Source organism: Sus scrofa, chromosome 7, assembly GCF_000003025.6.
Source record: "Sus scrofa isolate TJ Tabasco breed Duroc chromosome 7, Sscrofa11.1, whole genome shotgun sequence".
NCBI lineage: Eukaryota > Metazoa > Chordata > Mammalia > Artiodactyla > Suidae > Sus > Sus scrofa.
In genome coordinates, this window is record NC_010449.5 from 98,789,859 (window position 1) to 98,811,169 (window position 21,311).

At 50.4% G+C, this 21,311-nt stretch overlaps 1 protein-coding gene across 3 annotated transcripts; it reads left to right on the plus strand.

The window, feature by feature from the left end:
* Positions 810-18,852, plus strand: LOC100624918 (feline leukemia virus subgroup C receptor-related protein 2-like). 3 transcript variants are annotated; one of them, XR_002346017.1, is made up of 6 exons: positions 810-1,150; positions 3,796-3,912; positions 8,274-8,341; positions 14,349-14,454; positions 14,621-15,512; positions 17,933-18,852. XR_002346017.1 is itself a non-coding variant. In XM_021099537.1 (3 exons), exons 2-3 carry the CDS (start codon positions 14,356-14,358, stop codon positions 14,765-14,767), a joined length of 246 nt encoding a protein of 81 aa, XP_020955196.1. In that variant the 5' UTR covers positions 8,277-8,341; positions 14,349-14,355; the 3' UTR covers positions 14,768-15,512. The 3 variants fall into 3 exon arrangements, 2 of the variants coding, with proteins under 2 accessions (XP_020955196.1, XP_020955195.1); XM_021099537.1 differs by lacking the exons at positions 810-1,150; positions 3,796-3,912; positions 17,933-18,852 and having other exon boundaries at positions 8,277-8,341; XM_021099536.1 differs by lacking the exons at positions 810-1,150; positions 3,796-3,912; positions 8,274-8,341; positions 17,933-18,852 and having other exon boundaries at positions 14,178-14,454.

A 21,311-nucleotide genomic window follows, 5' to 3' on the forward strand; every position in this document is an offset into this window, starting at 1 on the left:
TGTGACTTCACACTACAGATCCTTTATAAATTACTGGGTTGCTTATACAATGTACTTAAGCTTTTGTGTTTGGAAATGTGGTAACAACCTGAGGGTTCTACCTCTCACTGAATGCAAGTTCTTGGGGCTGTAGTACAGAACTTTTCCCTCAGCTGGCCACTCAGCTCTAGGTTAATAGATTCTAGGAAATTAAGAATTTAAGTGGCACAAAAAGGAGAATCAACATGGTTTGACTCTACCATAACGATTGGAGTATAGTAACCATTATTTCATGGTTTGCACTAGAGAAGAGCCAGGCTGCATTGAGAGTCCCAACTATAATCATTTTCAATAGGTATTAATGGTGAGGGGGGTCAGATGTGTGTGAGTTGAGCTGTCAATCAAAAGAAAGGTCTCTGGGGGTTCCTGTCATGGCTCAGTAGAGACAAGCCCAACTAGTATCTATGAGGATAGGGGTTTGATCCCTGGCCTCACTCAGTGGGTTAAGGATCCAGCGTTGCCAAGAGCTGTGATGGAGGTTGCAGACTCGGGTTGGATCCCACGTTGCTGTGGCTGTGGTGTAGGCTGGCAGCAACAGGTCCGATTAGACCCTAGCCTGGGCACTTCCATATGCTGTGGGTCCAGCTCTAAAAAGACAAAAAAAAGGAAAAAGAAAACAAGGAGAGATATGGAAGGAAGGAGAGAAAGAAAGAAAGAAAGAAAGAAAGAAAGAGAAAGAAGGAAAGAAAGAAAGGAAAGAAAGAAAGAAAGAAAGAAAGAAAGAAAGAAAGAAAGAAAGAAAAAGAAAGAAAGAAAAGGAAATAAAGAGAGAAAGAAAGAAAAGAAAAGGAAAGAAAGAGAGAAAGGTAGGTCTCTGGTGTCTTGAGGGGGGAAACCATCACTGTTTGTGTTTTAAGAAGGACTGGAAGTTGGGGTAACCATAACTGGTTTCTTACTAGGGGTCTTTTAAATGTGTGCTGTCACCTCTTGGCCATTGGATCTGTCATTGAGTATCTCTGTCTTCTGTAGCTTGGAATTGCCGTTGGATTCTTGGTCCCTCCTGTCTTGGTGCCTGACATCGACAACCAGGCTGAGCTGGCCTACCTCATCAGCATCATGTCTTACATGACTGCAGGGGTGGCCACTCTGCTTTTCATCCTTGTCATGATTGGTAAGGTCATTAGTAGACTTAGTAGGGGGGCAGGGAGGCAGGGGCCCCTGCTGACTTGGGTGAAGACCTTGTGAACATGGCCCTAGACACCAATGTAGGTACCATGGATTCCATAAAATATAATCTGTGTACACTGGAGGCCAGGCTTCAAGGGTCTTCAAGTGTTTTAGCCTGAGTAGTTGCTGTGGATAAGATGCTAGCTGATCTGAAGTACTTTGTTAGCTGCTCAGTAAAGGTTAGTTGTAATTCACCAGCTCCCCAGTGTGACCTCCTTAGAATTGATGGGCAGCCTGCTGATCTCCCTGAGCCCATGTGATATCACAGGCCCTGTGCTGAGTGTGTCTGACCTCACTGACTCCTCCACAGCCCTGTAGACAAGGTACCATTATCAGTCTCACTTAACAAAGAGGAACCTGAGCCATGAGGAGAGTTAAAGAAATTATACAAGATTAGATAGTAAGTGGCAGAGATTGGTGGTGAGCCTAAATTTGTCTTGCTCTGTACTCTAAATTTCTGGGGCAAAAGAAAACAACACAGGATTGACCCCCAAACACTAATACTCTCACACATTCACCTGAGAATACCTGAGGCCCACATTATTAAAATGCTTTTTAAAAATGTATATCATAGGGAGTTCCCATTGTGGCTTTGCAGAAACAAATCTGACTAGTATCCATGAGGACACAGGTTCGATTCCTGGCCTCGCTCAGTGGCTTAATGTTCTGTCATGCTGTGGCTGTAGTATAGGCCGGCAGCTGTAGCTCCCATTCGACCTCTCGCCTGGGAACTTCCATATTCTGAGGGTGCGGCCCTCAACAAAAAGACCAAAAAAAAAAGTATATGATATATGCTGATTATGGAAAAAAATCTAGAAAATACAAAAAAGCGTAAAGAATAGAATGACCATTAACTTAGCCTTGTAATTAACTGGTTAATCCCAACCACAAACCTCAGATAACCTGTTAACTTTAATGTGTATATATTAAATCATTGAGATAGTTGGTGAATTTATATCCTCTTTTATCATCTGAGTGATGTATCATGGGCTGTGATAAACTCAGAATGTTTAGAGCTTCTCCTTTTCAGTGATTGGTCCATCTTTAAGGTTAACCAACCAGCTGTCTTCCTAAGCCTGACAGACCCACTTCTCACGTTAAAGGGTTCATTCCTTCCTGCCGGCTTCACTCCATAGCTCAGCAGTTTTATAATCATGTGCATCATCCAGCCGTCCTCACGGTGTCATCCCCTCCCCAGCGTCAGCTGAGGGAGGGCGGCCTGATGGTTTTCAAGCTCACAGGATCTCTTGCACAGAGAAGTTGGTGTCCCTGGAAAGGGCTGAGGACAGGAAAGAGCAATCTGGAGAGGGACCTCTTACTCAGCCAGATTTGAAATTTCAAATTATCATGTGCCCAGCTCCAGATCCTTGTATTTATGGCAGATGAGGGCCTGGTTCTTTGCAGTTAAGATCCCTCTTGGGCCTTTTACTGTTAAGCACACATAGTACTTGATGGAAGAGAACTGGAGAATCTTCTCTGAATTGTGGTTTGTGCTTGTGAAATCCTTGAGCAAACAGCTGCTGTTGCAGAAGTTTAAAAACCCTTTGCCTTGATTTCTTTCCCCTGATAGAAAGGGCTGAATGGGCAAGACAATGGATGAGAAGTTGCCAACGGTGGGAAGTTATCCAGGACAGTTTCCGGAGAAGGAGGAAGCGGGGCTCTGAAGTCCTGGCTGGAGGGTTATCTGGGTGGAGGGGGCAGACCTTTGATCTTGCGGAGAGAAAACCTCGTTTCCAGAGCTTCCTCTCAGTGGAGACCGTCTACTGCCCTTTCAGGGCTGTTCCTACTGGGGACAGCATGGTGCTTACTTGGGCCCAGTTAGGGGACCCGTTTAGCCAAACAACTGGTTAAAGTGACCTGCACCCCAGAGAAGTGAACAGCAGGCAGTGCATGGAAATGGATGGTAGCAGTGGTACTGAAAATGGAAGTTAGAGCAGTTGGTTTTCCCAGGGTCCCTGGCCCCCCGGCCCCAGTCCTCCCTGTCAGAGTGGCCACTCCTGAAAGAGCGTGTGTTAATCTTCTGGTTTCTTCCTGAGGTCAGTGTCTGACTCAGACTTTGAGAAACGAGGGATGGACTTGAGGTCTTTCCAGTAGAAGAAGATCCTACCCCTTATTCAGGAGCGTGTACTGGCGGCGTGTGCCAGGCTCTGTGCTACACATGGGCAACACGGTCCCTTCCCTCTTGGGAGCAGCCCTGGTGCTGAGTCCTTGGCTGGGCTCACTGATCCCAAAGCCTCAGCTCTCACTTCCTTTCTCTCCCTGTGTTACTATGGGTTGTGGTCCCTGCTCCGAGGCATGTTATTTGCTGCTTGTGCAGGGGCTCCTTGATCCTTGATCACTGCTTGGGAGGCTCAATGATGTAGCCATCAGAGACCATTAAGAAAGAGTAATCAGGGGACCATTCGCTTAGCAGACGGTAAGCTGCAGTTTCAAGAAAGAAGGCCGTGAAGGATTTAATTGAAGAATTAATATTTCCTTCTGGAGCCTGAGTTGCGTCTCAGACAAGGGACTCCACTCTCATCAAGGTGTCAGCTCTGCAGATGTAGGGCCACAGGGATTGCGGTGACCTGTCTGTTTCTTCCCTTTCAGTGTTCAAGGGGATCCTAAACATGCCCCCAGCAGGGCCCAGGTCCCCTCCTGCTTTGTGTTTAAGTTCCATCATCTGACTCTTGAAGAACCTCAACTTTGTGCTGCTCCTCAGCTAGGGTAAGAGGCAGATGTGAACAGGAGTGAACTGAGAATGGGAGACAAGATCTGATTTGTCTAGATCTGAATCAATTTTATGCTAAAAAATAACTTTTCTTATACTCAAATTTTACTGGGTATGCTGGGTTTTTTTTTTTTTTTCTCACTTTTTTCTAAATGTGGCAGTCCAATTTGGAGGGATAGTAGGATGGGAGTTGGGCATGTGCGTGATGCTGCTGAAATATTACAGAAATAAGAAAGTGCCTCCTCCTCTAGTAAAATATCCTCTCTTCTCTTCAGTCTAACGCTCTCCCAACTGAGCTATTTCGGCCACTAGATAGCCTCTCTTCTCTAATAAAAGACCTTCCCTCCTCCAAATGTGGCACTGCAGGAAGACATGGGGCTGGAAGCAGATTCTCGGGGGTTCTCCCAGAGTCCGGGGTGGAGCAGGTCCTGGGATGTGTGTCAGCCGCGGGGGTGGGCTGGGGTGAAGGAAGAACCTTTCTTGGCTCCCTGTCCTGGTGTCTCCAGGCCTGGCTCTCACGTGGCTCCTCTAGTGTCTTTCCATCCACGGCTGACCACTGCCATGTGAGAAGGGACAAGCTCCTCTCTGGAGAGTGACCTCAGAGGGAACACTTGCCCCTCGTCCCCCAGCCTTGCCTCCAGCTCTGCTTCTGCATGATCCGAGCAGCGTGGGGTGTCTGAGCTCAGAGCCCCCTCGTGAGTCCTGGGGACACCTTTCCTGGGCCCTCAGGGGCTTTCCAGCGCCCTACCTGGGCCTTGGGAGGGGCTCTTGCCCCCTCAAGATGCTGGCTTCAGGGTGGGAACAAAAGCCTTCCAGCTTCCCTGGGGCGGTGCCGAGCTCAGGCGCCCTTTACACCAAGGGTTTCCTCCAAGTTCAGGAAGACAGAAGGGAGATGAACACCGAGTAACAGGAGCCCAGAGACGGGATCTGGGATCAGTGTGTCCCACGTGGGCCTGATGTCAGAGTCTGCTGGGGTCCTGGGTGCCCTGTGCCTAGATTTCCCTGCCTGTCTTCTGGGTCGGAGCCTGGGGATCTGCCTTTGACAAGCTTTCCAGGAGATTCTGGTTTTCAGCAGGCTTGGGAAGCTCTACAGCAGGTGATGTGGGGGATCCTCAGGGCCTCGAAGCCCCTTCCCCCCCCCCAAAGGGGCCTCCGTGTTCACCTAGCTTCTGAGAGCCTGGGCCTGGCCCATGATCTTCGTGTTCCCAAGGCCATTTAGTCCCAAGTTTAGGAAATGCCCAGGGTTGTTGTGCTGCTGTTGCTAAATGCGGATTCCTATCCCCATTCCAGGAAGAATCGGGTTTAGTGGGACCAAGGTACAACCCCAAATCTGCATTTTTAGATTCCAAGTTCTCCTAATGCCAGTCAGCGGTCTCTGGGACACACTTTGAAAAAAACAGGTCTTAGCAAAAGAGAGAAAGTCAGAGGGATGACGAGCCCCATCTGCCTTCTTGAAGCCCACGCCCTCAGGACTGGCATCTCTGCCAGGTGACTGATGCCTGGTATGACTAGGCCTCTCCGGGGCAGGAGCAATCAATTTTCTCACAGGAATTTGGCCTTGCCTGGAAGGCTTTCCTTGTTGGGGATAATGTGAATGCTTGGACAAAATGCAACATCCATTCATGATAAAAACTCCTACCAAAATGGATATAGAGATAACATTTTTTGTTTTGTTTTGTTTTGTTTTTGCCTTTTCTAGGGCCACACCTGTGGCATATGGAGGTTCCCAGGTTAGGGGTCTAATTGGAGCTGTAGTTGCCAGACTACACCAGAGCCACAGCAATGCAGGATCCGAGCCATGTCTGCAACCTACACCACAGCTCACGGCAATGCTGGATCCTTAACCCACTGAGCAAGGCCAGGGATCAAACCCACAACCTCATGGTTCCTAGTCGGATTCATTAACCACTGAACCACGACAGGAACTCCGAGCTAACTTATTTTAATGTAATAAAAGCCATCCATGGCAAACCCACAGCAAATATAATACTCAGGGGAGAAAAGCTGAAAGCCTTCCTGCTAAAATCTGGAAGAAGTCAACACGCAGTTGGCTAAGGGCAGTATGAAGGTTAGTAGGGTAGGCTTGTTGGGGAGAACTTGCCACGAGCCTCAAAGTCCTCCTGATCATTAGCGAGGCAGTGGTACTGACATTTGGGGACGCATCTGGGTTTGCTGACTACTGTGTCCCTGTGCCTCTCAGGAGGTGGCATTGAACCCCATCTCTTTGCAATCCTGAGGTTACCTGCTGGGAGAGAATGGGGTTGAAATTGCCAGTAACCTGTGTGGGGACATCTTTGACCATCCGTTTTGTGAAGATGTAAAACTGAGTGATTAAGACGAGCCAGACAGTCTGGGTTCAAATGCAGCCCTGCCTCTTACTGCCCTGGTGAGGGTGGGAACGGCCCACCACACTCCCTTCCCTATTTTGTAGGAGAATTGGACCTTCCCTGAACTCTGGGAAGCTGATAAAGGGAGTCAGTCAGCTGCATTTCTGCAACTTAGCTTCTGATAACAAGGACTGCAGGTGGCCTGGGCCATCCTCTGACTCCTGGTGGGAAGCCATTCTTTGGGCTTCTCTGAGCACAGCGACTCTTTCCACCAGCCTGTCCTTTGTGGGGATCCTGGCAGCTGTGCTGTGGAGGAGTTACAAGCACTTGTGGCCCCTGGGAGGGGCTAAGGCAGGGTGGGTGCCATAGCCACCTCTCCCTGTGCTGAGCCATGGCCTCGGTGGCCAATGAGAACAGCTTCCGAGGGGCTGTATGGACTGGTTCCAGTGAAGAGGAGCTCCTGAGGCCACCCTGCTAGGGAAGCATGTCCTGCCTTCATACTTCTAATGGACCCGATGTCACATGTGCCAGTGTTGGTCCTGTGATCCTCAGGATTAGATAACATGAAAAGGATCCCGGTCGGGCTTTCCAGAGTGGCCTCTGTATTTGTTTTTAAAATCTATATGTACTTTTCTCATGTATAAGATGGGAATGAGACTATTTCCTTCTTTCTAGGGTTGTTAGGTTTGTTAAGTTGTTTAGAAAAGTGTCTAGTACATAAGTATGTGCTGCTTCATCATCATCGCCATCATCAGCATCATTATTATAAAGAGTGGGCAGGAGACCCTTCTCCTTTGTTTTTTTTTGTTGTTGTTGTTGTTGTTGTTTTGTTTTTTTTTTTTTTTTTTTTTTGCCTTTTCTGGCACCACTCCCGCGGCGTATGGAGGTTCCCAGGCTGGGGTCTAATTGGAGCTGTAGCCGCAGGCCTACACCACAGCCACAGCAACATGGGATCCGAGCCGTGTCTGCAACCTACACCATGGCTCATGGCAATGCCAGATCCTTAACCCACTGAGCAAGGCCAGGGATCGAACCCGCAACCTCATGGTTCCTAGTCGGATTCGTTAACCACTGTGCCACCACGGGAACTCTGACCCTTCTCCTTTGGATCAATTTCAGTCTCATCTTTGTTTCCAAGTCACTGTATGGCTTTGGAAAATTGGCCTCATCCTCTAAGCCACCGATTCTTACAGAATATTCTAGGTGCTCCATTTATTTGTTGGTTGAATCAGGAAGTTAGGAAAGTCAACTGAATGCTCTTTAGGGTCCTTTTTTTTTTTTTTTTTTTTTTTTTGCTTTGGGCCGCTCCTGTGGCATATGGAGGTTCCCAGGCTCGGGGTCGAATCAGAGCTGTAGCCGCCAGCCTACGCCAGAGCCACAGCAACACAGGATCCAAGCCACATCTGCAACCTACACCACAGCTCACGGCAACGCCGGATCGTTAACCCACTGAGCAAGGGCAGGGACCGAACCCGCAACCTCATGGTTCCTAGTCGGATTCGTTAACCACTGCGCCACGACGGGAACTCCTCTTTAGGGTCCTTCTGGTTGCAAATAAAAAATTTTGTGTGATATTGAACTGAGAAGAAAGTTGAAAGAGGTGAGACTCCACCTGCTGAGAGAGTTGTGTCTCCAGAATGCTTCAGGGCAAAGGTCTGGAGCCTTCTGGAGAGGGGATAGGGCCTCAGGAGGGGGTGGCAGGTCCAATAGAGCCCTTAGATCAGGCCAATACTTAAGAGACCTGTAGGCGGTTCTGACCTGGGAGTCATACTCTCTGGAGCCTGTGTTTCCAGGACTGGTGTAAAGGGATCAGAGGGCAATGGTGTGTGTCTAAAAGAGGGAAAGGTTTCCTTTTGGTTGCTTAGGAGTGTTTCTTCTTCTCTGCGGGCACCACTCCCAGGGGCCATGAGACTGAGGATCTTCAGCCTCCCTCGCTGCTGGGGGGAGGAGCCAGCAATATCCCCCTCCCCCACCCCCACCCCCACCCCCACAGGAATGACCCTGATGCCATTTCTCCCTCCCTCCCCCAGGTCTGAATGCTGGTGCTTTTTACTCCTTGTCCACTCTGCTGAATCGCATGGTGATCTTGCACTACCCGGTAAGGTCCGTCCCTGAGCTGGCTGGGCCGCGAGACAGGGATGTTTCTAGACTGCCTGGGCAGGAGCTGGGGTGGCAGGGTTGAGTCCTGGTTCCCCCAGGTCTAGGCAGCGTGTGTGGTGTGAGCTCTGGGACTGGGGCTCAGCCCCTGCCCCGGAGGTCCTCCCTGGGTGATTGCTGGATCGCCTGTCTGAGCCCTCATTCTCTTTCCTGCAAAAGATGTCTAATGGCCCCCTGGAGGACTCACTGGAGGATTAGAAAGGAAACAGTAAGGTGAATTTTTATGTAATAGCATGGTTCCTGGCAGCACAGTAGATAAATATCTAAACACATAGAATCGCACATGAAATCTTTACGTTGTGAAATGTGGGCAAAGTTTAGTTTGAAACTGAGTTGCTCAACAGAAAGCGTGTTTTAAATGTTTCTGGCACCAGTGAGCTGGCTTCTGGGAATGAGACCCTGAGTGTCCTGGAGTCGGGATGCCAGGCCCCAGCCTCTTATGAAAGGGGAGGGTCTCCCGCTTGTGGAAGAGGTGCCTCTGTGGTGGATGTTCCAGGGTTAGAGGTTGACAGGACTGAGTTCGGGTCCTGCCTCTGGGCTTCATCAGTGCCTCATGACCTTGGGCCAGTAGGTTAATCTCTCTATGCCTCAGTGTTTTTTCCAGGCCACCTTGCCCTGATCCTTTTTGTAAACTGGCCCTGATGCCATCTGATTTACTTGCCTTTGCCTTTTTGCCTCATGGTTATGGGGCTGTGTCCCATTACCGAGTGACCATTGCGACTGTGGTCATTGGTGGAAGAAGTGATCATTGGAAGAATCCACCTGACCTTCGTCATTGCAGGAATGCTTGGGGCTGTGATCTCAGGCTGTTTTTTTTTTTTTTCATCTTTTATTTTTTTATTATTTTTTCACTTTGGTTTTTTTTTTTTCATTTTTTTTATTACTCAAATGAATTTATCACATCTGTAGTTGTATAATGATCAGAACAATCTGATTTCACAGGATTTCCATCCCACAGCCCAGGCACATCCCCCCACCCCCCAAACTGTCTCCTCCGGAGACCATAACTTTTTCAATGTCTGTGAGTCAGCATCTGTTCTGCAAAGAAGTTCAGTCTGTCCTTTTTTCAGATTCCACATGTCAGTGAAAGCATTGGAAGTTGGTGTCTCATTGTACAGCTGACTTCACTTAGCATGATAGTTTCTAGTCCATCCATGTTGCAAAAAATGCTGGTATTTCGTTCTTTTTAATGGCTGAGTAATATTCCATTGTGTATATGGACCACACCTTCTGGATCCACTCCTCTGTCGATGGACATTTAGGTTGTTTCCATGTCTTGGCTATTGTAAATAGTGCTACAATGAACATTGGAGTACATGTGTCTTTGTGAGTCGTGGTTTTCTCTGGGTAGATGGCCAGGAGTGGGATTGCTGGATCAAATGGTAGTTCTATGTTTAGGTTTCTGAGGAACCTCCATACTGCTTTCCACAGTGGTTGCACCAATTTACAATCCCACCAACAGTGTACCAGGGTTCGTTTTTCTCCACACCCTCTCCAGCACTTATTGTTTGTAGACTTTTGGCTGATGGCCATTCTGGCTGGTGTAAGGTGATACCTCAGAGTGGTTTTGATTTGCATTTCTCTAATAATGAGTGATGTTGAACATCTTTTCATGTGTTTCTTGGCCATCTGTATGTCTTCTTTGGAGAACTGTCTGTTTAGATCTTCTGCCCATTTTTTGATGGGGTTGTTTGTTTTTTTTGGTATGGAGCTGCAGAAGGTGTTTATAGATTTTGGAGATTAACCCCTTGTCAGTTGATTCATTTGCAAAGATTTTCTCCCATTCTGTGGGTTGTCTTTTTGTGTTGTTTAGGGTTTCCTTTGCTGTTGCGAAACTTTGAAGTTTGAGTAGGTCCCATTTGTTTATTTTTCTTTTTATTGTCAATACTCTGAGAGGTGGATCTGAGAAGATGTTGCTGTCGTTTATGTCAGAGAGTGTTTGGCCTGTGTTTTCCTCTAGGGGTTTGATAGTGTCTGGTCTTATATCTAGGTCTTTAATCCATTTGGAGTTTATTTTTGTGTATGGTGTGAGGGAGTGTTCTGATTTCATTCTTTTTCATGTGGCTGTCCAGTTTTCCCAGCACCACTTATTGAACAAGCTGTCCTTTCTCCATTGTATATTCTTGCCTCTTTTGTCATAGATGAGTTGGCTGTAGGTGCATGGGTTGGACACCCTTGTTTTGAAATGACATGGGCCTTAGCAACGGGACCCTAAAGATGTGGACACGGCAGCTGGAGGTCTGAGGGGTCAAGCGAGCAGTTCAAATTTGTCTTCCCTGAGCCTCAGTTTCTCCACTTATAAAATGAGGGAAGTGGTACCTGCCTGTGTGGGACATAGGAAAATTAGAGCTAGAGGCCTGGAGAATTGTCCGAGTTCCATTCCGCAGGAGCTTGTGGAAGGAGCAGAGGAAGGAGAAAAGAAAAGAAATGTGGAAAAGCACCAGCAGTTGGAAAGTTTGTGGAAACTCCAAGGAGTGGGCATGAGGAGGTGGTTCCACTGCCCCAAACCCATGGCTTCCAGGTGGTCCCCATGGGGCTGAGCAAGGATGCTTTTGTGCTTCCTCCAATTTACTCTATTTATTATCTTGCAGTTGCTTCTACCTCATTGGTAAATATTTTGATATACTTTAGTCCTGATTGCCCAGTGCATTTCTAAGAGCCACTAAGATTTTAGTGGAGTCCAGGCTAATCCAGGGTGCTTACTAAAAAATAGCTATTCCTGGCCTCCCTCCCAACACTAATCAATAGGGGAATCTGCATTTATAAAAAGGAACTCAGGTCCCTCAATTCAGTAGCCAGCCTTGAAGAAAATGCTCTGGAGAACAGAGACCCAACTTGTTGTGTCTTTCCGATGCTCTACATGCACCAGGTGCTTAATTAATGCTGCCTAGAGGGCAGCTGCCAGGCCAGGGTGGTCCTGCTCTGGGGCAGAGCAGCATTCCAGGCTGCTTTGTCAAGGCCGCCAAAGCTCCCAGCATCTGGAGACCACAGACAGAGGCAGACCTGTTCTCTGCCACACAGACCCGCTTCTGTGAGGCTCTGCTCAGACCCGGTCTCTCCCTGGCTGCCCTCGTCAGAGGCCAACTGAGGCCATCCCTGGGGCGATGACTGCCTGGCTGGACACGACCAGGAGCCTGGCCGGGCCTGATTCCTGCTGGTGGAGGAGCTGAGCTGCCGCCTCGTCCCTGCCCCAGGCCAGCTGCTTCAGGCAGAAACAAGGGTGACGAGGATGGCCGCCCTTGAACCAGGGAACAGCAGTGTCCCCTTTTCGAGGGCCTGCTGTGTGGCAGAAGAAGAGAGGGTTGGAATGTGGGCCAGACCTGGGCCGCCAGATGATTCAGATGAATTAGGGAATAGGGTGCAAGGGTCAGGGAGGACACTGCAGAGCCTAGCTGTCACCGGTTCCCAGGGTCCCTTGGTGTCTGCATCCTGCAGTCGGTGTGGGACCTTCTTCTCCCTGAGCTGCTGCTGAGGCAGAGAAGGGATCAGGGCACTTTGTCATCTGGTCATTTCGGTGCCAGTTCCTTTCTCCCTGAGGCTCCCTGATTTGTCCTGTTTGTTTTGGGGGCTGTAAATTGGGTGGTCAGGTCCCTTGACCTCTGGCTGGAACTGCAAATAGTTTGTGTAGACAGGACGGTGGTTTAAGAAGAAGCCTTCATGGTCTGAGTCCTGATGTTCCTGGCAGGAGCACAGAGGGCTGTGCAGAGCCCCTGTTCTCAGTCACTAGCACAGGGTGAGGACTGCAGGTCCCAGTGCAGGAGTCAGGGCCACAGCAGGGTCCAGAGTGGCCACCATAGAGGAGAGGTGGGTGGAGGCGCACAAGCAGGGGGACCCCACAAAGGGAAACCCTCATATTGCTGATGTGTCTTCTGAGGGACCAGCAAAAGGAAATGCAGCTGGGAGTGGGCAGACCTTTCTCCCTTGGGCTTTGGAGTCAAGGGCTGGCTCGGGGCTGGAGAATGTTCTCTCTCAGGGGCACTCTCTGGAGAGAAAAAGCTGTGCTGCACGTGTGCAGATGGCAGCAGGAAGAACTCAGAGACGACAGAGACTCTGACAGCCAGGTGCCTGCCCAGCATTGTCCTGGGGTCTGGGGGCACAGCAGAGAAGCAGAATTGGCTTTGGGGGGTGTCTGCATGCTACAGCCACCAGACCACAGCTGCTGTGTGTCCCGTTTGTTTTTCATTTGGGGAGGAGGACAGGAAAGGCCTGAGCCTTCTTGCTTAAGGGTAGTATATGCATGACAAGTCCAGGTGCAGCCTGATCTCATTGAGAGGGGGCTGCAGGAACACACGTACCACAAGACAGCTTCATACTGTCTTAGTCGCATCCTCTAAAGCTCTGACCACGGTGTAATTAAAGAGTTATTTGTGCTTCTTGCTTTTGGGTAGCATATGCATGACAAGTTCAGGTGCAGTGTCATCTTGCTGGGAGGAGTCTGCTGGAACGCAGACCCCTCTGTGCTGCAAGATAGCTTTATACTGTCCTGGTCTTCCCCTTTGTAGCTCTGACCACAGTGTAATAAAACTATTATTGTGTGATCATTGGTCCTCTGTCCTTAAACCTCATGGACAGGATATTCGATTGAATGGATGCCCTAGAACACAGTAGAGGACTTGGCACTCACTAGGTGCCTGCTTGATGGAAGGAAGGAAGGGCAGGAGGAAGGAAGGAAGGAAAGATCCTGTTGAAGTTCAAAGTATATGATTCAACTTCGTTGACGCTGTAGGGGGACCACCTTGGTGGTCTATATCATGACTCTGCTGAGCGTGTTGGTTTACACATTGACCTTGAACCGGGGATACCTGTGGATAGTTTACGTAACTCCTAGTATAGGGGGCAAGTTTCACCTCTAACCTCTTTAAATGAAAAGCACCATCCCACAGGTCTTAGAACTGCCCACATGTTAGAAAACAAGATGAATCCCTTTGCTGCCTTCTCACTGACCTGGGGAAAATGTGCAGATGGCCAGAGGTCATAGTTATGGCTAGGATTTCAAAATGCTGCCTGGGGCTGCAGGCCTATCCATGCTGATGGGATGAACTATGTCCTTCATAGATCTCTGGGAGGCTAGGAAATGCTTACAGTCTTCATTAGCCCTGCCTGGACAACATGGGGTCACAAAGGCCATAGGGCTTGGAATCAGAAAGGGTGGGTCCTAGTGCCAGTTTTCTTAGTGACTAAAGCTACAGACAGGACAGTTAACTGCTCTCAGCCCTGGAAGATAAGAGTGGGCTACCTCATAGAGTTGTTGGAAGGAATGAGAGATAATAGATACGAAAGCAGTACAAAGTGTGGTACAGATGCAAGAGATCAGAACTGGCATTTTCTAGTTGTGTTGTGTTAGAAAGAAACAGTCCTCCTTCCACAGCGGTCTCTGCTCAGCTTCACCTCCTACTTATTTTCCTGTTGGTAGTACATGAATATGTGTGTCTGTGTTTATGTGACTTGCACACACGTATACACACACAAACAGTCCTTCTCAGCTGGTGACTCTGGAGGGAAGCAGGGAGGACCCAAGCCCCTCCTTCCAGGTCCCAGAGCACCGTGGAGAGGCTGGTCAGTATCCAGGGACCCCCTCCCAGCACAGGGCCGTGTACCCATCACACAGAAGTTCTCTGCTGAGGGCTGAACACCCCAGGCATCCCCACCCCTCCTGGAGGTGCTGACTCCTTCTGTAATTGAGGCCTGGATGTAGAAGAAGCAGGGACCCCCCCCCCCGCCCTGGGTGGAGGGGCTCCTGAGCACATGGCCTGAACTGCTTCCTGGCCTGCAGAGGTCTCTCTTCCCTTGGCATGGCCACCTGTGGATGGATGGCCTGGTGTTCATGGGCCTGGCATGTCTTTGTGGGAAGCATCAGAACAAGAAAGAGGACTGGCAGGAGAGGAGGGGCACTCCTGTCCTTGCTCTGGAAGTTCTCCATCACCTGGTTTCTGTGGTCCGACCTGCAGCTTCTTTATGACTGGCTACCTCCCTCTGGGATTTGAGTTTGCCGTGGAGCTGACATACCCAGAATCAGAAGGCATGTCGTCCGGCCTCCTCAACGTGTCTGCCCAGGTGGGGCTCTGATTTCATTCAGGGGTGGCCCCAGAGCCGTGGCTCTTGGTTCCCTGCTGGGCTCAGATCGTTGCATCATGGCAGTGGGCCTGCATCATGGCGGCTTGGTTGCCCCATGGGCTGGTTGGCTGGGCGCTTGTTTCCCGTCTTCGCTGTGTCTCTGCAGATATTCGGGATCATCTTCACCATCTCCCAGGGCCAGATCATCGACACCTACGGAACCATGCCTGGCAACATCTTCCTGTGTGTGTTCCTCACGCTTGGAGTGGCCCTCACTGGTGAGCTGGGGCCTCAGGGCCCGGTGACGCTCTGACTGCTCACGGCTTTAGGCTGCTGGCAGCTTGGGACCCAGTGTCCTGATTGGTCCTACAGCTCAGGGGTACACATGCAGTGGGACAGAGGGGAGGGCTTGTGAGCAAGTCTGTTTTGGAGGCAGCAGCATATCTTAGTGGAAGGAGCCTGGGTTGTGGCCCGAGAAACCCTTGTTAGAATCCTGGACTGTGACACTGACCTCCAGAGCTGTTTGACCTTGGACTAGTGCACCAACTTGTGGGAGCCTCACTTTCCTAATCTTTTGGATGGGATTGCTGTGAGGTTTGGAGCAACGTGTGCAGACTCCCTGCAGATGCCAGTGGTCTGGGAAGGAGGCCTGTGTCCTCACTGGCTTCTGCCTGTCAGGGACAGCAGGGACCTGCAGGCTCTCTCAGGTTGTCTGACGCAACCCCCACTTCCGTGGAAGATCTGAAGGGGGTGGGGTACCTGTGAGCCTTAGGAGGACAGGGCTCCCCCTCCTGGATGCACTTGACCCCTGGTCTGCTTGGTAACTGTCTCTGTTGCCCTTCCTATCTGCACTTTTGCTTGCTGTGGATACTTTATCAGGTCATTAGTCTCTTACAACATGCTTTTAGTGACTACCTGGTGTTCTGTTGACTACACATGGATAAACAGGATTTGCTCAACAGTTCTCCTGTTGGCGAACATTGAAGTTGTTTCTTACGGTTGTTCTAAACGACACTGTGATTAACGTCCTGGAAGCTGAGTCTTTGGCATGTTCTCAGGTATGGTGTTACCTTGAGAAACGGATCAGTGGTTGAGCCCATTTTTCAGACGTTGATGTGTGTCGCCAGACCGTCCTCCAGGGAAAGGTGCTGTCAGGACGACCGGTGCACGTTGCTCTCTCAGTGCAGGAGTGCGAGCCCTGAGTGCTCATCATTTTGCAAAAGCTGGGCCTCTTTTCTAAGGTGACAGCGCTGTGAGGAGCTGTGTTGGCAGGTGGGTGCTGCCCTTTCGTTCCTCCCTGTTTGTCTTCTGCCCTTAGGCTCTGGGGTTGGCAGGTGGCAGCAGGGAGCAGGTGGAGGGAGGCGCCTGGGACAGGAGAGGCAGTGGGGGGACAGGGCGAGCCTGAGACAGGAGCGCTGTTCTCAGGGGCATGTGGGGGCCGTGCACAGCCCGTGGAGATGGGCTTGCAGGTGGGCCGTGGATGAGGACCCATGTGGTTTGGACACTTGGGGGACTGTACTGTGAGCCTGGAAAAAGGTGGCTGTGATCCTAGGATAGAGTTCTCTTGAGCAGGGTTCAACTGGAACGTGACACATTGTGTCAAGGAATAGGAGATTTTGCTCTGTGTACTTGATAATCTGTGTTGCCCTGGGCAGATGTTGCCAGACAGAGGAACGTAGAGGTGGCCTGTAGTCCCAGCGCCCAGAGGAAACCCGGTACCATTGGGCCATTTCGCCGTGTGTGTCCTGGGGTACCCTTGTGCTCACTGGGTTTTCCACCCTGCTTGCTTCCTTAGGAGACTTGGCAACTTCTCAGCGACTCTGCATCCCCAGCCCCACATTGACATGCACACACTTCCACTTCCTCCTCTTTACTATTCAGCGTCCCCACATTTCATATCCTCCAGCCGGTTCCTTGTCCATGTGGGCAAGGTCTGTTAACCCAGGTGGAAGGTGCCGCTCAGTCCCATCTGTATGGACTATAGGAAGCAGCACAGAGCAGGACCAGGAGGCCAGCCTGGGGAACGTGGTGGCTGGCGGTGTCCCTGAATAACACTGTGTGTCCCTGACCTTCTTTGCATCTGGGGGAGCCCCTTGTGATGGGGGTCAGAGTCATACTGGGCTGATGCCCAGGGAAGCCTGGGCTGTCAGAGGGCATCTGCCCAGGAGGTGTCACTTCACACCCCGCGGGCGTTGGTGTGTGTGGAACCTGCAAACCACCACAGGGTTCCACTCTCAGACCAGGTGGAGCCGGGCAGGCAGGGTTCTGCTCAGAGCTGCTCTTTTCCAGTGAGGTATGTTGTTTCAGTATAAAGAGCTGAATTTCTGGCTCAGGGGATGACCACGGACCTTGACCATGAAAATCTCATTTGGGGTTTCCACTCTTCCTGGGGGGTAGTTCTTGGTCACAGAGACACTAACACATGTTTGATTGTGATTTCAAGGTGATGGCTCTGGAGGAGGTGGGCGTGCATGCATGAGTGTCAGAGAGAGGAGACGCCTCGGTGACTGAAGTTGGCTGCTGGCTGCCTGAGTGAGGGCTTCTCAGGGCTGAGACTGAGCTGGTCCCAAAAAGTTAGCAAGATAGAGGACGAGAAGGCCGGATGTCTGTACTGGTGCCTCTGCCACAGGCTGGGGAAGAAGCACCATTTGTCCAGGTGATACTGGCCTCCAGCTGGGCTCTGCAGGGGCTCCTCCAGCCTGAATGGTGGGGGCTGGGCGGGGCTGGGCCTGTGCTCCGGGCTGCCTTGTAAGCTAGATGAGCCCCTGCGGGAAGAAGCGAAACATTCCTAAAGAGCAAAGGCCCGCCTAGGCGTGACCCTGGCACCTAGGACTTGACAGGGTCGTATCCAGGCCGTGTGTAATTTCCACCAGCAAAGAAGTGTGACCCAGAAGATCTTCTAATCCTGTGCCATTGTCCCCAGGAAAGCTGAAGCCAAGCTGACACCGAGTCTCTTTTTCTATGCAGAAAGTATATTTACATATTTTGAGCCCCTGAGGTGATATAAGCCATTATGCATCCTGCCTTCATAGCAGTTCTTTGCCTGGTGTGTTCCGTGCACTTTGTAAGGGGATTCTCCATCCAGGGGGCTGCTCTGACCACTAGTCAGCATCCTAAGGGAGGTGCAGACCTGGCCCTTTGCACAGCCGCCTGGGGGTCCATCAGTTGGGGTTAGGCTGTCAGGAGGTGCAGGGTGAGCGGAGCTCTGGAGCACTCGCACTGGGATGGCCCGTGGTGGCCGTGGCATCACAGAAAGCTGGACTTTTTGTTCTCCCTTTGATGCTGTTCTGATGGTGTGTGTGTGCCTGGGGAGTGCACTTGTGGCAGGGCCAGTGCCTCTGTCCTTGTCCCCTTGTCAAGGATGCTGAGTGCCTGGGACTCTGTCCCCCTCCCTGTACAGACTCTGACAGGGCAATGCTCTGCTTGCGGGGAGTCCCTGCCCCTTCAGCCCAATGGCTGCCCCTTGTTTGCTTTGTAGAAGCTCCAGGAGGAAGAGGAGAGCAAGACCAGCAAAGCCCCCACCCCTGTGTCCGAGGAGCATCTCTGAGAGAGAAAGGTGGTGGGACTCGGGCAACACCTGCTGCCACCTCCAGCCAGCCCCGCCCTCCTGGCCAGCACTGCGGGCTCCACTGGAGCAGCTTCTGGAGGGAACCTCGGGAATAACTGTGGCTTGCACGGCAGCCCCTCTGCCTCAGGGACCCCCCGCCCAGAGCTTGCGTGTCCACTTGGGGACAGTACCCCTTTCACCCAGTGCAGATGGGCGTCCCACCCCTCCTCCTTGGCTTCTGGGAGCTGGTGCTGGGAGAGGCCAAGAGAACCCAGGGCCAGTCCTGGCCTCCCGCCTTGCCTTCCCCTGGACGGGCTCTCGGGGAAAGCCTGCACAGTTATCACGGAGAGAAAGCTTATTCGGGAGATGAACATTTTCTAGTGTCTTAAGACTCTTAGGCGCCCCATTCTAAGGAGCGGCAGCTGCCCCGGGCAGGGGTCCCTCTTGGACCATCAGACTGGCTGCTCAAGTTTTGTTGTAGTCAGGAGGGGAAGGGCCCTCCCAGAACAAAGGGAAGGTAACACGCAACACCAACATCTGTGCATGCATGAGCAGTTCTGCAACAGTGCAGCATTGTGGGGAGCCGAGAAGATAAAAGGAGCCGAGCAGGGGAGCTTGCCTGAACGGTGCAATTCCGAGGGCAGGCTCCTAATCAAAAAATGGGCCTGCCTGAGCCATGTAGTTCCAAGGGCAAGCTCCTAATCAGGAAAAGGGGCCTGCCTGCACGGCGCAATTCCGAGGACAGACCCCAGAAGACAGTGAGGCTCACCCGCTGACCTTGGTGGGGAACTGAATTTTCCAGGAAACAATTTCCATTTTGCGTTGCTGAGTGGGGATTGTTCCATGGATGACTTAGTCTTTTCTGTTATTCACTTGCTATTCAGTTTTCCTCAGTCTTTCCTGATTATTTGCTTATTATTCTTATTTCCCATTCTTATTTTCCTGTGGTGATTTGTGATTTAACAAAATTACAATAATATAATAAGAATTTCATTCTAAAGGACTTTCCCCTATTTAAATCCAACTTAATTAAAACATAGTGTTTATCTACTAACTAGTTATGCAATAAACTTTAGAGTTAGGATTTTAATGAAGTTTATAGAAGTTAGACATATATTATTCATGATCAAAAGAAACCTGTGAGTTTTGTCCTTGATTTTAGAAGCTTTTAGTGATAGCTGGCTAAGTTGATTTGTATTTTCTCACACTGTCTCTCTGCCAAAGACACTTTGAAGATAGACACTAGTCTGAAGGCAAAAATTGTTATGTTTGTGGCCTCTTCAGCTTGTAAAAATTGGCTGGCCATGAGATGGTTTATGCTGGGTCTCCTCTTTCCCACATGATATATTGTGCCTGTTTGTCCTTGAATTATACTCACTAAATTTAGTTAAGTTGAAGATTTTAGAACATGACGTATTGCTGCTGTACCAGATGATTAAAAAACAAAATCTAAAAGTTGACCAATGTACTTTTAACACTGTGATGTAACCTGTAGTTAGAAACTGTCATAGCATAGCATATGTCATGACATAGCATAGCCTGTGTCCATGAGCGCAGGCATATATATAACTGTCTGCTCAAAATTTATAGACCACCTTACAAGGGGGACAAAGGAATTTAGATGTAGTGGGAAAACAAATGCAGTATACAAGGCGATGCCCCACTGCGTTTGGGGCTCAGCCTTTGGATATGAATCTGCTGAGGCAGTACCAGCACAAATAAGTGCTGCTTCCTGGTAAAAAGCCTCAGGGGTCTCGTTTCTCTGTAGGTAAATCCTGCAACACTGTGGGAGAGAAAACGCCCTCAGGACAAACCCCTCTGGACCCTGTGAACAGTTCTCTCGGCTCATGTTGGTGTCTGTCTCCAAATCCTTTTTTCTAAGAGCTGATGAAACCAGGCGTCAGTAAACTTGACAAAGCTGTGTTGTGACCTGAAGGAGAAGCTCATTTCAGCGAGTTGACCACCCTGGGATGTGAGGGTACCTATGAGTTTGGGGGTTCCGGTAGCCCACTTCAGGACGGGAAGGTTCTTTGTCCAGAAGCAGCCCTTGCCCGGCAACCTGTGTGTGTGTGTCTGTCACCTCTGCTGCCTCCGTCTGGACGCTGCCTCAGAGCGTGTTCTCCAGGGCCAGGGCCAGCCCGCCAGCTTCCTAAAACCTTTACTGAGAACTCACCTGGATCCTTCCTCCCGCGACCTCCCAGGCCCTCCTGCGGATGGAGGAAAGGGGCAGAGGGGAGGTGGCCCTTGAGTGGGAGGCAGGTGCTGGATGAGGTGAGTAAGCCTCTTGAACCTCTGGTGGGGCCAGTGTCTGCACCCTCGCCCCCAGCTCTCAGTGCTCTGTTCTCAGATGTTCTGAATTTAAAGAGATTCCCCTTCCCCCAGCCCAGGCTGCCCTCTCCTGCCTTGCCCGCCGTCTTTCTCTACTCCTGGGCCCGGGTAGTACCTCTTGAACATGAGATGTTTTGGTCACTTTGCCTGTGCGATGGCTCTGTGATCATGACCACTGGGCTGTTTTGTCGTGGCCACTGCTCGAGGGGAGCCTGGGGTGTGTGTGTGTGTGTGTGTACAGATGCTCTGTACATAATAGAATTAGTTCACACTTTTGGTAAGTCAGGGGTGGGTGGGAGATGGAGAGTGTGTGTCTTACTTTCAGATAAGGACAAAGTGTTTTTTCAGCCCTTTAAAAATGTATAAGCAAATGTGAATGAATCCATTGCTGTATTTTGAAAACATAATTCATATTTTCTACTTGTTAAAATGAGATGTTTTAAGGCAGTAAAAGATTCGCCATGCGGTCTGCCTCGTCATTGCTGGAGCAGAGCTGGCTTTGGTAGGGTGGGGAGGGCAAGGAGGGGTAGGGCCTGGGGAAGAGGCAGCGCTCCTGTGCCCTTCCCTACCATGGAAGGTGGTCCTCTCCTGATACAGTTGTTGCCAGCCTAGTGGGTTATTTTCAAAAGACCGAGGCTGCAAAGGTTGCAGTTGGCCTCTGTTGGGGACTGCAATTCCACGGCCGTCATGTGACTGGGATTGCTTTTTGTGCAGAGTCCATAGGACACAGTTCACCTGAGTGTCCCTGCTGCCAGGAGAGCCCACTGTTGTTTCTGGCTCTGCCTCCAAGAAATGTCTGTTTTGCAATCACAGCAGCCATGCACTAGATCGAGCGGGGCCAGATCCAGTTTTGTCATCTGCATTTCTTCTGAATTGTCCCACTTACTGCCCCCCTTCCCTCCCCAACTGCACTGGCTTTATGTGTGTTACCTAGATGGGTTGCAGCGATCAGTTTCCTATACATTTCTTCCCTAGAGAGTTG

Coding starts and splice junctions, on each gene's coding strand:
- LOC100624918 (XM_021099536.1), top strand. CDS start 14,236: ATGTCTTTGTGGGAAGCATCAGAACAAGAAAGAGGACTGGCAGGAGAG. Junction 14,455..14,620: donor TCCTCAACGTGTCTGCCCAG/GTGGGGCTCTGA, acceptor GTGTCTCTGCAG/ATATTCGGGATCATCTTCAC.